Below are 16221 nucleotides of genomic sequence, written 5' to 3' on the forward strand. Positions count from 1 at the left end.
AAAAATACAAAAATTAACCAGGCTTGGAGGTGCATGCCTGTAATTCCAGGTACTCCAGAGGCTGAGGCAGGAGAATCACTTCCACCCAGAAGGTGGAGGTTGCAGTGAGCCGTGATCGCGCCCACGCCAGCCTGGGCAACAGAGTGAGACTCTGTCTCAAAAAAAAAAAAGGAATATCCAGCAGCAGGAACCCAAAGCAGAAGCAGCTCCCAGTATGTATAGTAGTCCTGGAAAAGTATGTCTCTGCATGCTGAGGAATTGCTGAGAGTATTCAAATTATCCCAGAGGCAATTTAAAAGGTTTTGCTTATTTTAATTAACTGATCTAGCAACAATACTAGCAGCTGGTAACAGTATTCCTCTTTATAGAGTTTGTCAATGAAAGAGTCAAAGTCTGTAAAATATTTGAAGGGATTTATTCTGAGCTCAATATAAGCGACCAAGGCCTGAGGTCCTGAGAGGTCCTCAGAACATATGCCCAAGGTGGTTGGGTTACACTTGGCATCATACATTTTCAGGAAACATAAGACACCAGTCGATACATGTAAATTATGCATTGGTTTGGTCTGGAAAGGTGGGATAGCTGGGTGGGTGGTGCTTACAGATCATAGGTGGATTCAAAGATTTTCTGATATTGGTAATTGGTTGAAAGGATTATTATCTAAGACCTGGAATCAGTAGAAAGGAGTGTCTGGGTTAAGATAAGTGATTATGGAAACTAGGGTTCTTATTATGTAGAATAGATGGTAAATGTCTCTTGTCAGGCCTTAAAAGGTATCAGACTCTTCATCTCTCCTGGATCAGGAAAAGTCCTGGAAAAGGAAGAGATTCTCTACAAAATGTAGATTTTTCTCCACAAGAGACAGATTTGCAGAGCCATTTAAAAATGTGTCAAAAATATATTTTGGGGTGAAGTACTTGAATTTCTTTCAGGGCCTGCTATCTGTCATGTGATGCTACACTAGAGTCACATTGGAATTTGGTCTCTTATGCTCCAAAGAGCCTGTTTTGTCAGTCTTAAGATCTCTGTTTTAACATCAGCTGGTCGGTTGTGCTGAATTCCAAAGGCAAGGAGGGTATCATGAGGCATGTCTGACCCTCTCTTCTTATCATGGCCTGAACTAGTTTTTCAGGTTTACTTTGAAATGCCATTGGCTGAAAAAGGGGGATTCATTCAGTCCCATGGGGGACTTAGAATTTTGTATTTGGCTTACATGTTTTTATGATTTTTCTACATTCACCCTTTCATTATTCCTCTGAGAGTGGTTGGAGTCTATTAGGGCTGGCCTTGGAATAAGTGGGCTAGGTATCTACTGGCATTTGGTAGTTTCAGGTCTGCTAGGAGGTCAATCCCCTCTGACGGCAAAGGGGATTTCCATCTTAAACACATCTACCACATGTCAAACATTCCAGTATTAGAAATTCATTTTGCTGGATCTTGGAGATGTCTTTGGTACCTCACTGAAATGTATGTGCCTTTGGTCAGGGCAGGTTGTCGCCCAAACTAAATTTAGCACAGCAGAAGACAATTCATTAATGGGATGCTTCTGGTGAAGTGGCAAGAAACAAGGCTAGCAGAAAGTTGAGCAGGTATTGAGAACCATTTTACCATATGAATACATTAATAAATGTATGAAAAGAGTAATGAACTTATTTTACCACTTTCTAATTTTGCCTTTCTTGGTTAGGTACAGTAAAGGGTGTCCAGAGATGAGATGGAAGATGAGAGTGACCAACAGAGGGAGAAAATATTGTCAAAAAGTAGTTAGGACTACAAAGCAGGGGAACTTGATGGTAGCTTCTGGGTGGCGCTGGGTCTGCTAGACTTCTGAGATAGAGTTTGTCTTATAGTAGATGTATTTGTTGGAGAACTTTCTCCTTAGTTCAACTAAAACTGGGCTTTTATCACACGACCAGGAAAGATTAGGCTCATGGACATATAGAAGGGTGGGGAAAATGGAATTTACTGGGTGAAAAGGAAAAATAACTCTCAGCAAAGCGAGAGAGAGAGAGAGAGAGAGAGAGAGAGAGTCCTGCTAGGAGGTTTCCCACTTCACAGATAGAATCCCAGGTCACCACACAGGAACAGAAGAGGCCAGGCTTCTCCCCGTTGCAAAGGGTGCAAACTTCCTGAGGCTTTACCTCATCCTCCCAGGGCGCAGGTGGGCATTAATCAGAATCAGTCGGGAAAGGGTGAACTTCATCCAGGATCAGCAGTTTGGTATTTCAGCCTCCAGGCTGTTTTAGGCTTGAAAGTGGGATTTTGCCAGGGACCCTTGGCTGTCTCCTGTCTCAATCATATTGAATTGTGTGTATTGGATTAGGGTATTTCTAAAATTGGAATTTCTAATTTTGACACAAGATAGGAAGTGAACTTCTATATAACTGAATGGTCATAGGTTGATGCATGTGTGTGTGTGTGTGTATTTTTTAAAAAGAAGACTTACATTCGGGCCTGTTATATATCAGAAAATACTGCCTTGACTGCCTGTCTAGAAAAGTAGTTTGAGTAAAATGAGATTATTTCTAGAAGGCAAGGAAAGGGAATCACCTTGGTTTTCAACTTACTTGAATTACATTTGTGAGATTTTCAGCAAAGTAAAGGCAATATTTCCTGAAAGAGAGGGAAAGAGTTTAATCCAAACAAAATAAAGGACGTGTAAACCATATTTGAATAAATTTTAAAATAAATTTAGTTTTCTTCTTAGCACTTTCTGTCCTCCCACCCCCACAAATATTGAAGCAAAAATTCAAAATATCTATTATCAAAGCCACATGGAAGTCCAGTGTCATTTTGAATGTTAGAAACCCAAAAACAAAACGAAGATAAAAATCGAGTGTCACATCTGAATTAGCATTTAAAGTGGCATGCTTATATAAAAAGAGAACGGTGTAATCTATCCTGAGAGTAAAGAGAGGATTTCAGAATGTGGAAGAATGTCAATTGCATTTATGTATTCATCGAATAGCCGGTTTGGTATTTGGCACGTATTTGCACCTTTCCTTATCACACATGCATTTGTCTTCTGTGAAGTGGATAGCGAAGAGATTTAGGATATAGAAACAATGTAGGATTGATCTTCTTACCTTTGAAAATTATATGAAGACCTTAGTTTTGTCCCGGGGGGAGGGTTAGGTTACCTGTGGGGAGGTTTATAAAAATCTGTGTGCATTGCCAAACACCCTTGGGAATGCAAATCAGAATCTAGTGTGTATTGAGGGCAGGGTAAGGTAGAGGCTTGAGTACTTTTAACCAGTTTTCAAGGTGAATCTAAAATGCCACTCCCAGTTGAGAATTAATGTTCTTAGAGTTTCGGGGGGTGTGCGTAGTGGTGAAGTGTGCTTTCGGATAGCTAAAAGCAGGGGCAGAAGTTCCCAATTTCATATTTACTGGAATAACTTTTTAGCAAATCAGAATCAAGTAGGATTGGGGGAAAGTTTTTTAGTGAGCAGTCCTTTTCAGCAACGCTTATTTAGAGTGACCCATTGAGAGAGGCAGATATCTGTGCTGCCTCACTAAAAGCCACCTTCTCATATCTGTTAATCAATAGGCAATCAATCACTGAGTAGCATTTTGGAGCGTGGACTCAGAAGTCACACTGCCTAGGTTTGAATCCTGTCTCTGCCACTTAGCCAGCTGCATGACCTTAACCTCTATGTGCCTTAGTTTCCTAAAGTAGAATGAGAATATTATTGTGTCCTCAAATTGTTTAGAGGATTAAATTAATATTTGTAAAGTGTTTATAACAGTACCTGGCATATAATTGCTGTATGTTTTCTTAAATAAATAAAATACATTGGGAATTATGCCCTTCTTTCTCTTCCCCCAAATCATTTATTTTTGTCCTGTTGAGTTAGGCAAAAGACCACAAAGTAGGCTGGGGAAGTCCCCTTAAAGTCAGATCATTGGAGTAGCATTTTCTCAGGGGCTGTTCCGTTTCCATCAAGAGGTGTGAAAGGGGCAGTTGACCCCATGTCCTTGGATAGATCTTTCACTTGTACCCTGCGTTGGTAACCCTAAGGACATAAGCTCTCTACATTGCTGTGGAGACAGATCACACATGTGTTCTGGCTCAGTATTATTAGGCCGTGAAGGAACTCACTCCCTGTCCTCAGTGGCCCCTCTATCAGATTTAAGCCATCTCTTCTCAGCAGGGTAATCAGGACACTCCTTGAAATTGTGTTTTGGGACTGACAGGTGTTGATAGAATAATATGGTATATTATAGTGGTCTATATGGAAAATTTTATCATAGAATTTCAGAGCTGGAAGTAAGCCTTAAGAGAAGTCTGACTGAAAATATCTTTATTTAGTAAACAACGAACTAATGACTCAGAGAATTTGAGGCTTGCTTGTGCTCAGGGAGTATACATGTTGATTGCAAACCATGACCAAAATTTAGGGTTCCTAACTCCCAGGGACTGGCAAGCAGCCTTTCCTTTTTGAGGTCAACATGCTTGAGTTAGAAACATAGATATCAACAAGGGAGTGGGTACTGATATCGTTTGGCTGTGTCCCCACCCAAATCTCACCTTGAATTGTAAAAATCCCCACATGTCAAAGGTAGGGCCAGGTGGAGATAATTGAATGATGGAGATAGCTTCCCCCACACCATTGTCATGGTGGTGAATAAGTCTCACAAGATCTAATGGTTTTATAAATGGGAGTTCTTCTGCACAGGCTCTCTTGCCTGCCACCATGTAAGACATGACTTGCTCCTCCTTCACCTTCCGCCATGATTGTTGGGACTCTCGAGCCATGTGGACCTATGAGTCTATTGAACCTTTTTCCTTTATAAATTACCCAGTCTTGGGTATATCTTTATTAGCAGCATGAGAACAGACTAATACAGGTATGTTTTGTTTTATAAAGAAATGTGAGCATCAACACCCACAGTATGGACCCAATAAAGGGTAGACCTCACAGAGTTTGCTTGACTTCACCATGTTTGTCATAGTTTCTTTGAACATTTTGGAAAGCAAAGCCTCAAACTTGCCTTAAAAGCATACCCTTAACAGTAGCTGAAGGGGAAACCTGCAGCCACACACCCAGCACTACCAGGATGCTGAGTTTACCTCAGACTGTAAAGAGAATAGTGACAGCCACACTGGTGTGGTGTAATGGTCCCAGCTGCAGTAACTGGCAGTCCCCACATATATTCATTATCCAATTACCCATGTGAGCAGAGCAGCTGAATTCTGTATTGTTCTCTCTTTACCCCCGTTGTGTGGTAGCAAGTTGGGCCCTGGTAGCTCTAACAGGGAACTGTGGAGCGGTAGGACTTCTCTTGTGTCCTGGTGTTTCTTGGAATCTGTGCCATCTCCTCTGCCATTTTGACTCTTGAGATTTAAATTCTTCTTTTACTCCATGGGGCAGTAGACTATCAGACCTAAGTAACTACGGGAAAATACCACACCAAATGGTTTTCAGGGTTTCTTTCTCTACTTTTCTGAGGTAGGGACCTCACCCTCTGAGGATTTTGGTGGGCCATTTTTTTTCCATCTGAATACACATGTGTTTTCTTTCTTTGTTTTTTTTTTGAGATGGAGTCTCACTCTGTCGCCAGGCCGGAGTGCAGTGGTGCAATCTTGGCTCACTGCAATCTCCGCCTCCCTTCAGGCGATTCTCCTGCCTCAGCCTCCCAAGTAGCTGGGACTACAGGCGCACGCCACCACACCCAGCTAATGTTTGTATTTTTAGTAGAGACAGGGTTTCACCATGTTGGCCAGGATGGTCTCGATCTTTTGACCTCGTGATCCGCCCACATTGGCCTCCCAAAGTGTTGGGATTACAGGCGTGAACCACTGTGCCCGGCCCATGTTTTCTTTTAATAAGTTGTTTTATGATGTCACCTCTTCTGGGATGATGTTGAGGGCTTTCCCATGCTTAAGTACAGGAACATGAGACAAACCCATGGAAATGCCAGTAACTGCACACTTCCTCCCAGTGGCTGTGTGAGCTCTGCTTCATCCCACGCATCACTCACGTAACTTTTGGCCAGCACCATAAGGAAGTTCTCTGCAGATAGTTCTGTGAACACATTTGCATGAGAGGAAAAAGTTTTATTGACTACAGTCTATATGTTTGATTTGCATGTGGAAATGAGTGGCAGAAATCTGACCTAGCATAGACAGACACATTTAAAAATTTTTTTAGATTGCAAATTCTAATAATAAATTCAGGCTGGGTGCACTGGCTCACTCCTATAATGCCAGCACTTGGAGACAGGGGGATCGCTCGAGGTCTGGAGTTGGAAACCAGCCTGGGCAAAATAACGAGACCCTGTCTCTACAAAAAAAAAAAAGAAAACCAAAAAACAACAACAAAAAATCCCCCAAAAAAGGTAGCTAGGCATGGTGGCATGTATCTATAGTCCTAGTTACTACGGAGGCTGAGGCTGGAGGATTGCTTGAACCCAGGAGTTTGAGGTAACTGAGCTGTGATCATGCCACTGCACTTTAGCCTGGGCAACAGAGTGGGACCCTGTCTCTAAAAAGTAAATAAATGAATTAATTTAAACGTGTATTATAGAAATATAATCTGTCAAGAAATATTTACATATTTTGTAGATGTTTATGTGAAGATGTCCTTTATCAGAAAATACTAATTTAGCTTACGCTTTGTGCTCTTTATAGTGCAGAAAAAATGATTTTTAACTTTTGGTGTGTCATAGAGATCAATGGGATTAACCTTTTGGTAACATTAGCATTGAGTGCCTAACTCTTCCTAAACCCTGATTTTCCAATGCAGTCTTTTGTTGTTATTGGGGGTGGTGGTATATGCTTTTACTTAGAGGGGTCAGCTTTGAGGCAGGGATTATCTTCTAGATTTATTTTATTTTTAGGAAATTGAGGAGGGCATTTGATTTGAGAAATTAGTACTGTATGCCTTCCGTAGGTGGCTGCCATGGAACAAGTGGTAATGTTAATTGCAGGGAGAGTGGGACCTTCCCACTGGACTAGCAGCAGGACAAAGTGAGGGAGAGTTTTGCTCCTTTTCTCAGCTCCTTTTGGCCTCTCTCCCTAGGCAATAAATATTCAAGTTTGCTTTGCATGGGGCACATGAGTGGGTTTACCAGGGGGTTTGTATTTCAGCATATAAACCATAGTGTTTTGTATCTTAACAAATCAAGAGTCAGTTATCTGCAAGAATAAGCAGAAGGTTTTTTTTATGTCTGGAATAAATTAGCTTAAATGCTAAAACCAGTCCTTGTGGATTAAAGAAGCACTTGGAAGCAATGAAGTATATTTTTAAAATGCACTTGACATCATACACTGGAATGAAATTAATAGATCACTACACAGTTTTCATGTCTTAGAGGAATAGTGGTGGCCTTTTAAGGTGGATTTCTTTTTTTTTTTTTAATTTTATTTTATTTATTTATTTATTTCTTTTATTATTATTATTATTATTATACTTTAGGTTTTATGGTACATGTGCGCAATGTGCAGGTAAGTTACATATGTATACATGTGCCATGCTGGTGCGCTGCACCCACCAACTCGTCATCTAGCATTAGGTATATCTCCCAGTGCTATCCCTCCCCCCTCCCCCCACCCCACAACAGTCCCCGAAGTGTGATGTTCCCCTTCCTGTGTCCATGTGATCTCATTGTTCAATTCCCACCTATGAGTGAGAATATGCGGTGTTTGGTTTTTTGTTCTTGCGATAGTTTACTGAGAATGATGATTTCCAATTTCATCCATGTCCCTACAAAGGACATGAACTCATCATTTTTTACGGCTGCATAGTATTCCATGGTGTATATGTGCCACATTTTCTTAATCCAGTCTATCATTGTTGGACATTTGGGTTGGTTCCAAGTCTTTGCTATTGTGAATAATGCGGCAATAAACATACGTGTGCATGTGTCTTTATAGCAGCATGATTTATAGTCTTAAGGTGGATTTCTAAGGTACTACCAATACGTATGTAGATGTAGTTGAATTTGATAGAATCATGGGGAGAAATGCCATCAAACACCTGGTTAAAAGCATATTACTTAAGTATTATCTTTGAGAATTCAGGCCACTTAGCTTTATTCTATTTTTTTCTCTTTTTTTGTTTTGCTGAAAGATGTTGGTCGGACATACCTTTAAGATGATGGTGGTGATTGTCTTGGGAGGCACTTAAAAGGAGAATTAAAACAAAGAGACTTCAAATTGGTTTTCATAAGGGTCTAAGTTTTTCCCTCCCAACACACACCACATCTACTATTTAATATCATCTAGGCTGTATTATGTTCATGTAACCAAGAATTGTGAATTCTGTTTGTATTAACCCACAGAGGAATTTAAAACCACAAAACAAAACCTCTAAAACTGCTTCCTTTCATGGATTCCCAAGTAGCATGAACCAGTTTCAGCTGTCCCTACATGGTATAGCAGTGAGGTTTTCCCCAATAGCTAGCATTGCATTTCTCTCTTAAAAAAGTATTATTGAGACATAATTGGCATACAATAAACTGTACATAATTTAAAGTGCACAGTTTCATAAGTTGATATGTGTATACGCTCATGAAACCACCAGCACAGTTGAGATAATAAAATACCCATCTCCCCCAGAAGTTTTCTCCTGCCCCTTTGTCATTGCTCCCCCACCCCCACATCCCCAACCAGACAACTACCAATGCTTTCCATCCCTAAAAACTAGTTTGCATTTTTAAAAAATTTTACATAACTACAGTGATATTGTACGCACCCTTCTTTTAGGCCTGGCTTCTCACTCAGCATAATTATTTTGAGATTCGTCCATGTCATAGCATATGTCAATCATTTATTAGGGTTTTTTTGCTAAGTAATATCCTATTGAATGACTGTGTCAGTTTCATTAGTCTCTTGCCACTGGACATTTGGGTTGTTTATAGCTTTTGGCCATTATAAATAAACCTGATATATGTGATCTGTAAATGTTTTCTCCCAGCCTGTGGCTTGTGTTTTTATTCTCTTTATAGCATCTATTGAAGAGCAAAAGCTTTATTAATTCGTTCTTTAAATGCTTTCGGTGTTGGAGCTAAGCCATCTTTCCCTAATCCAAGGTCACAAAGGTTTTCTCCTATGTTTTCTTCCAGAAGTTTTGTAGTTTTAGATTGTACATTTAGGTCTATGATTAATGTTAGTTGATTTTTATACATGGAGGGTGAGATATGGATTGAAGTTCATTTCTGCATACACATCTCTAATTGTTCCTGCACCATTTGTTGAACAGGCTATTTTTTTCTCCACTGAAATGCTTCAAACTTTTGTCAAAAATTAGTTGTCTGTGTATTTGTGTTTCCATTTACAGACTATTTCATTGATTTGTCTTTACATCAATCTACTCTCTTGATTATTATAGCTTTATAATAAGTCTTGATCTCAGAAGCATTAGTATTCTAACTTTGTTCATCTTTTTTCAAAATTGTTTTGGCTGTTCTAGTTGCCTTAATTGTAGAATCAGTTTGTCAGCTTCTACAAAAAAAAAGCTTGTTGATATTTTTATTGAGATCCTATTGAATCCATAGATCAATCTGAAGAGCTATGAAAAGTTGACCAGTACTTATACTGAAATTCTAGTCTTAGAGATGGATTAAAGAGGACAATGTGTAAGCTGATGCAGTGTGGAAAGATGGGATGGAATGGCCCCCAAGGTGTGCTGATGGAGGAGAAGGACTAGGCTGGAGAGACTGAGTTGAGGAATGAGTGATCATAAATGAGCAAATACTTGTCCAAAAAGCCCCTCAGGGAAGTACAAGGGATGTAGTTGGGTGGGTGGTTCAGGGAGTAGCTCAAGTAATGATTTGAAGCTGAAGTCAGAAGGAACTAGCCACATTTCTTCTAGAAAGAACTATAATGGAGAGCTCACGCTTAGCATAGAGAGCGGGTAGAAGAGGAAGAGTGTGACCAGAGGAGGTTCAGTGGCTGGGGAGAGAACCACGGGTCCAAAATGTTGTGATGCAGGGGACACAGAGGGTTACATCATGCTTTAATGATTGGTACATTGCCTGAGTCTGATACAACAATGAAGGTCAGTTATACACTTGAACTGATTGCTTGTCTAGGACAGTGGGTCTCAACTGGGGGTGATTTTACCCCCAAAGATGACATTTGACAATATCTAGAGACCTTTTTGGTTGTCACAACTATTTGGGGACCAGGGTTTCTCTCACTATCTTCTAGTGGAGAGAATACTCCACTAGAAGCACTGTTTAGCAGTTTAGTTCACTGCTAAACACCTACAGTGAACAAGACAACCCCAGAGAATTATCTGCCCAAAATGTCAGTAGTGCTGAGGATGAGAAACTCTGATCTAGAAACCGAGAATCAGAAAAGAAGGTGGAGGCCCGGCGAGGTGGCTCACACCTGTAATCCCAGCACTTTGGGAGGCAGAGGCGGGTGGATCACTTGAGTTCAGGAGTTGGAGACCAGCCTGGTCAACATGGTGAGACCCTGTCTCACCTAAAAATGCAAAAATTAGCCGGGCATGGGGGGGCGCACCCTTATAATCCCAGCTATTCAAGAGGCTGATGCGGGAGAATCACTTGAACTCGGGAGGCAGAGGTGAGCTGAGATCGTGCCGCTGCATTCCAGCCTGGGCTTCAGAGTGAGACTCTGTCTCAAAAAAAAAAAAAAAGTGGAACGAGAGCTGATTGTTTGCTCTGAGATTTCATGTTTTCTTCTGAGGAGAAATATTTGTTCTCTTGTATAGTGACTGTGGGATGTTTCCCTGGATGATAAGAAATTAGTCTGTGGGACTCCTCTTCGGGGATATTTTCAGAAGATTTCTAAAAAGGTTATCAAAGCTAGTTTAACAAAAGAATAACTTGACTAAAAGTAATTGGAAGAAAATTTTAGCATTTGAACTAGTGTACTTAAGAAAATTATTCTCTTTGGACATGGCATTGTCCATAGATGAGTTTGTCAATTAATGTACTTTTCAATACAAGTAATAGAAAACCTAACTCAAAGTGATTGGAGGAAAAAATTGCCAGCTGTGTAACTAAACAGTTGAGGCTGCACGCGGGCGCTGGTCCCGAGGCTCAGTGCTGTCTCAGGGACACAGGTCCTCCTGCACTGAGGGGCTAGTCCTGAGGCTCACTGCTGTCTCAGGGACACAGGTCCTCCTGCACTGGGGGGCTGGTCCTGAGGCTCACTGCTGTCTCAGGGACACAGGTCCTCCTGCACTGGGGGGCTGGTCCTGAGGCTCACTGCTGTCTCAGGGACACAGGTCCTCCTGCACTGGCTGCAGGCTTCCTTCCTGGCTCACCCCTCAGTGTCTGCCTGCAGTTTCCAGAGTTAATTGAAGAAGAAGAAATTTTCTTCTCCTACCATTATGGGTTTCTCTTCGATTGGACCATTTTAAATTATGTGTTTAATCCTGAACATGGGAGTGTTTCTAGCATTACCGTCATTAGGTTAGACCTGCGCTGTCCAGTGCAGTAGCCATTAGCCACATGTGGCTCTCAAGCTCTTGCAATGCGGCTAGTCCAAACTGAGATCCAGAAAAAGAATGCGAAATATCTCATTAGTAATTCTTATGTTAATAGCATGCTGAAATGATAGTATTTGTGGGTATATTGGGTTAAATGTTATGAAAATTATGTTAACTTGTTTCTTTAAAAATAATTTTAATGTGACTACTAGAAAATTTTAAATTGTATAAGTGGCTCTGAATTGTATTTCTGGTGGAGAACAGTGGCTTAGAACATTCAGGAGTCCTTAGAAATGGAGTGTAGTCAGTTCCACCCAAACTACATGGCTGATACACAGGGGGGAAAGAGAGATGGAATGGATATTAAGCAAGTAGCCCCAAATGAACACAATGATGAGACTGGCATAGGCAAAGAATGTTTGTTCACTTGCTACTGTTTTACTGAAGATGAATGTATAGAAATACTACTGTACTACCATTTATAAAAGTTAATAACATAGTTTTGAAAATTATGAAATTACTATTGTGCTCATAGTAACTAGTGAAACAGCACAAAGATATACAAAGAGGAGGTAAATGATCTCCATCCCTTCCAATCCCTGTCTGTATCCACAACCTTAGGTAGTCATTGTTAGACTGGTGTGTATTCTTCCATTCTTCACTTCATATGCATACAGGTGCAGGTACATTTGCATACATTGATTCATTGCAGTTGTTGCTACTACCTGTCTTAAACAAGATGTTAAGCACCCACTCTTCAATTTTCTTTTGTCACCTTATCAGTCTTCCAAGTCAGTAGATACAAATTTATCCCATTTATTTTAATAATTATATTATGTTCTACATTATAGATATACCACATTTTATTTAACCATTTTCCTATTAACTGACATTCTTGTTGTTTTCAGTACTCCCTTTCTCCCCTCCCCACAACAAACAATGCTGCAATAAACAATTTTTTTACCTATATCCTTACGTACTGGTCCTTTTTTCTCCTATAGGATAGATTCCCAGAAGTGGAATTGCTTGGTCAAACGGTATGTGTATTTCTAATTTTAATAGCTATCACTTTACCCAAAAGAATAGAAAATCACCTTCACCTATAAGAATGCCCATTTCCTACATTCTCACCAGCACTGGATGTCACTGCCCTTAATTCTTTCCAATCTTATTACGCCTGGTCATTACTTCAAATTGCATTTCCTTCACTACCACTGATGTTGAGTATATTTTCATATGTTTACTGTTCATTTACATTTCTCTTTTCTTCATTTCATGCTCATTTTCACTGCCCATTTTTCCATTTAGTAGTGTTTTTCTTTTTCAGTTTCTACAAACTCTTACATGAAAGTATTAATCCGTTGTTGTATGTGTGCAAATATCTTTGCAGTTTTTATCTGTTTATGATGTCTTTTGCCAAATGAAATTGTTAATTATTATTTAATCAAATGTCTTTTTCTTTATTGCTTCTGAATTATTTGTTTTGCTCAGAGTGGTATTGTCCACCCCAAGGTCATGCAGATATTCTCTTAAATTTTCTCACCATTTTTTAAAAAACATTCAATCTTCAACTTAAAATTTTGTACATGAGATGAGGTAGGATTCTCTTTCTTTTTTTTTTTCCCTAGATGGATGACCAGTTACTTAAGTCCTAGTTAATACAAGAAAATTTATTTTTCATGGGATTGAAATGTTGTCCTTGTCACATATAAAGATGCCATATATATTTGGAACTATTTCTGGACTCTCTATTCTGCTCCTATCTGTCTGTTTCTGTGCCAGCACCATTCTGTTTTGAATACACTGGCTTTTCTAGTGACTTATAATTTCTGGTAAGTTCTCCTTCACTCTCCTTTCATACTTTCATGAATTTTTTTAGCCAGTCATTTTTCCACATTGTTCTGGTTAAATTAAAAATTGAAAATTGAAGGAGTTTTATCTTAAATGCTTTTAAAATGAAAGGTAATATAACACTACTCAATACGTAGAACCAAAAATTTAATATTTCTTGGTGTGGGGATCTCTTTACCTGATGCCACTTATTGGAAAAATATTTACTGAGAAACTAAAGGTTACTACTTCTGTCAGTTTTAATTCTTTAAAAGTGATTTACTTTATCTCTGTGATAATTGTACAATTATGCCAAGATGCAAATATTGGGATACAGCCATGACTTTTTAATTATCCAATAATTATATTATTTCATTAAAGCTTAAGGGGTTAAAGTTTTCAATGAATGTAAGTTTTTAGTTTGTATGTCTGTTTATGTACCAAATTATGAAGTATACCCATAACTGGATTGGTTGAGAGATTTGTAAATATGATGTGAACAAAGAACTATAACTGAAGTGCATAATAAACTATGTACTTTGGAATCTTTTGTGACTTAATTCTTTTTAAGCTTAATGTTGAATATTACGTGGACTTTAGAAATTGTCACACTTGAAACTGGATAAAGTTTTCGAGTATTTGATATGCTTTTGACCATTCTTAACTTTTAATTTACACTGTATTAATATGATGTTAACTTAATTGTTTTTACTGAAATTCTTAATTACTTTTTGGAATTCATTAGCTGGTATAATACTAAAGTAATAAATACCTTGTGTTTTTCTAAAGGCATCTGAAATAGTGGAGCTAAATACTAAAACTGGGATAAAAATAATGGTAATTTTAGCTTACAAATAAAGACAAACAAATGTGAGGTCTCTATTTTACTTATGGAAGTAGAAGGACATCCTCATGTAGGTTCTACCTATGTTTACTTGATTAAGTAGAAAAAATTATTAGTTTATTCTGTAGCCAAAAATAAAATGGTGAAATGATTGGTATATATTATTGAGTGTTGTATATATAATGAATGGTATATATATTAATGATATACTTAGATAAAATAAAATTGTTTTAAAAATTGAGATTTTGTTCGTGACCAGCTTGGCCAACATGGTGAAACCTTGTCTCTATTAAAAATACAAAAATTAGCCGGGCATGGTGGCACGTGCCTGTAATCCCAGCTACTTGGAAGGCTGAGACGGGAGAATTACTTAAATCTGGGAGGCGGAGGTTGCAGTGAGCTGAGATCATGCCACTGTACTCCAGCCTGGGTGACAGAGCGAGACTCTCAACACACGCACACACACACACACACACACACACACAAATTTGAGATTCCTTCTAATTTTAATAGTAGTATAATTCACAGAAATAGATTGATATGGCACTTTCTTGAATGTATATGAATATTAAAGATGATAATTAGAAAAGAAGGGGAAATTAAATTACTTGCATTAAGACCAAAAAAGGACAGTCAACTTAGAGTTAAACTGAAACCTTCCATATAAACTTATCATCTTTACTAAATCAAAACAATTTTCCGTCTCATTCTAAAGAAGGTAATAAACAGGCCGGGCGTGGTGGCTCATACCTGTAATCCCAGAACTTTGGGAGGCCAAGGTGGGCAGATCACTTAAGGTCAGGAATTTGTGACTAGCCTGACCAACATGTTGAACCCCATCTCTATTAAAAATACAAAAAACTAGCCAGGCATGGTGGCATGCGCCTGTAATCTCAGCTACTTGGGAGGCTGAGGCAGGAGAATCGCTTGAACCCATGAGGCAGAGGTTGCAGTGAGCCGAGATCATCACTGCACTCCAGCCTGGGCAACAGAGCAAGACTCCATCACAGAAAAAAAAAAAAAGAGAAAAAGATGATAAACAGTTACCTTCTCTAGTACTCATATAAAAAACTAATAGGCACTTTATTTACCCTGATTTTGGTCTCTAATATTATTCTCCACTAAAGGTCACCAGGACTGTTTTTGGAACATAACTGGATGTCATGATTGAAATAGGCAGAATTTTGTTGGAACATTTTCTGTTTTTGGAACTCTTTCTTTATCTTTCTCTGTTTTTCTCTTTCCTTCCTTCCTTCCCTCCCTCTCTTTCTCTCTCTCTGTCTCTCTTTCTCATGAACAAGGATGCTTTTAATGATGTGTGGAAGTTGAACAGATGAACCAAATTGAGGTAACTTCTGCTGGCTAGTAGTGAAAATTTAAGTAGCAAAGAGAAAAGTAATTATAAGCCATTTTAACAAACTGAACCTCTCAAAAGCCAAGAGTCAATCATGATATATTCAGAGGTGACAAATGATACAAACTATGCTAAATAAAAGGCATATTGTGTTTCCAGTATTTTCAAATAAGCTGCATTTTGATCAATTCAAATTGTGTTTCCCTACTCTCGTTTTAATCATTATCAAAATTGACAGTTGATAAACATAAATATAAAAAAATTAGAGTATATTTTAATATAATTATGCATATCTGTGTAAATTCCACATTGTTAATTTTAAGGTAAAATTGTTTTAAAATACAAGTAGAATCAGATTTTAAAACAGTAAAAATCAATAAATAACAGGTATCATAAGATTAACACTTGTTTCTTTTCTTTTATAATACTTGCATTTAAGTGTTATTAATATGTTTCTCTTATAATACCAACAGTGAAACATTGAATGTGCGATCTCAGCTCACCTCAACCTCCGCCTTCCAGGTTCAAACGATTCTCTTGCCTCAGCCTCCCGAGTAGCTGGGATTACAGGCCTGCGCCACCATGCCTGGCTAATTTTTGTGTTTTTAGTAGAGACAGGGTTTCTCCGTGTTGGTCAGGCTGGCCTCGAACTCCCGACCTCAGGGAATCCGCTCGCCTCAGCCTCCCAAAGTGCTGGGATTACAGGCGTGAAAATGTTTCTTTTATAATACTTATATTTAACCCTTGAATTTGTTCCAGGGCTGCCTAATTTCTAATGACTCTGG

The 16221-nt window shown here is 38.8% G+C and overlaps 1 protein-coding gene across 10 annotated transcripts in view; it reads left to right on the forward strand.

The window, feature by feature from the left end:
• The window catches only part of MAST4 (microtubule associated serine/threonine kinase family member 4), a 569183-nt gene that overhangs the window by 305091 nt on the left and 247871 nt on the right, over positions 1-16221 (forward strand). For 5 of the 10 annotated variants that reach the window (XM_054487547.2, XM_063664864.1, XM_054487555.2 and 2 more), the window contains one exon: positions 12410-12445. The exons of the other annotated variants lie outside the window; for them this stretch is intronic. In XM_054487547.2, coding sequence (XP_054343522.1) covers positions 12410-12445 — 36 coding nt within the window. The remainder of the gene's footprint in view (positions 1-12409; positions 12446-16221) is intronic. 10 annotated transcript variants of the gene reach the window in all.

Source organism: Pongo pygmaeus, chromosome 4, assembly GCF_028885625.2.
Source record: "Pongo pygmaeus isolate AG05252 chromosome 4, NHGRI_mPonPyg2-v2.0_pri, whole genome shotgun sequence".
Lineage (NCBI taxonomy): Eukaryota > Metazoa > Chordata > Mammalia > Primates > Hominidae > Pongo > Pongo pygmaeus.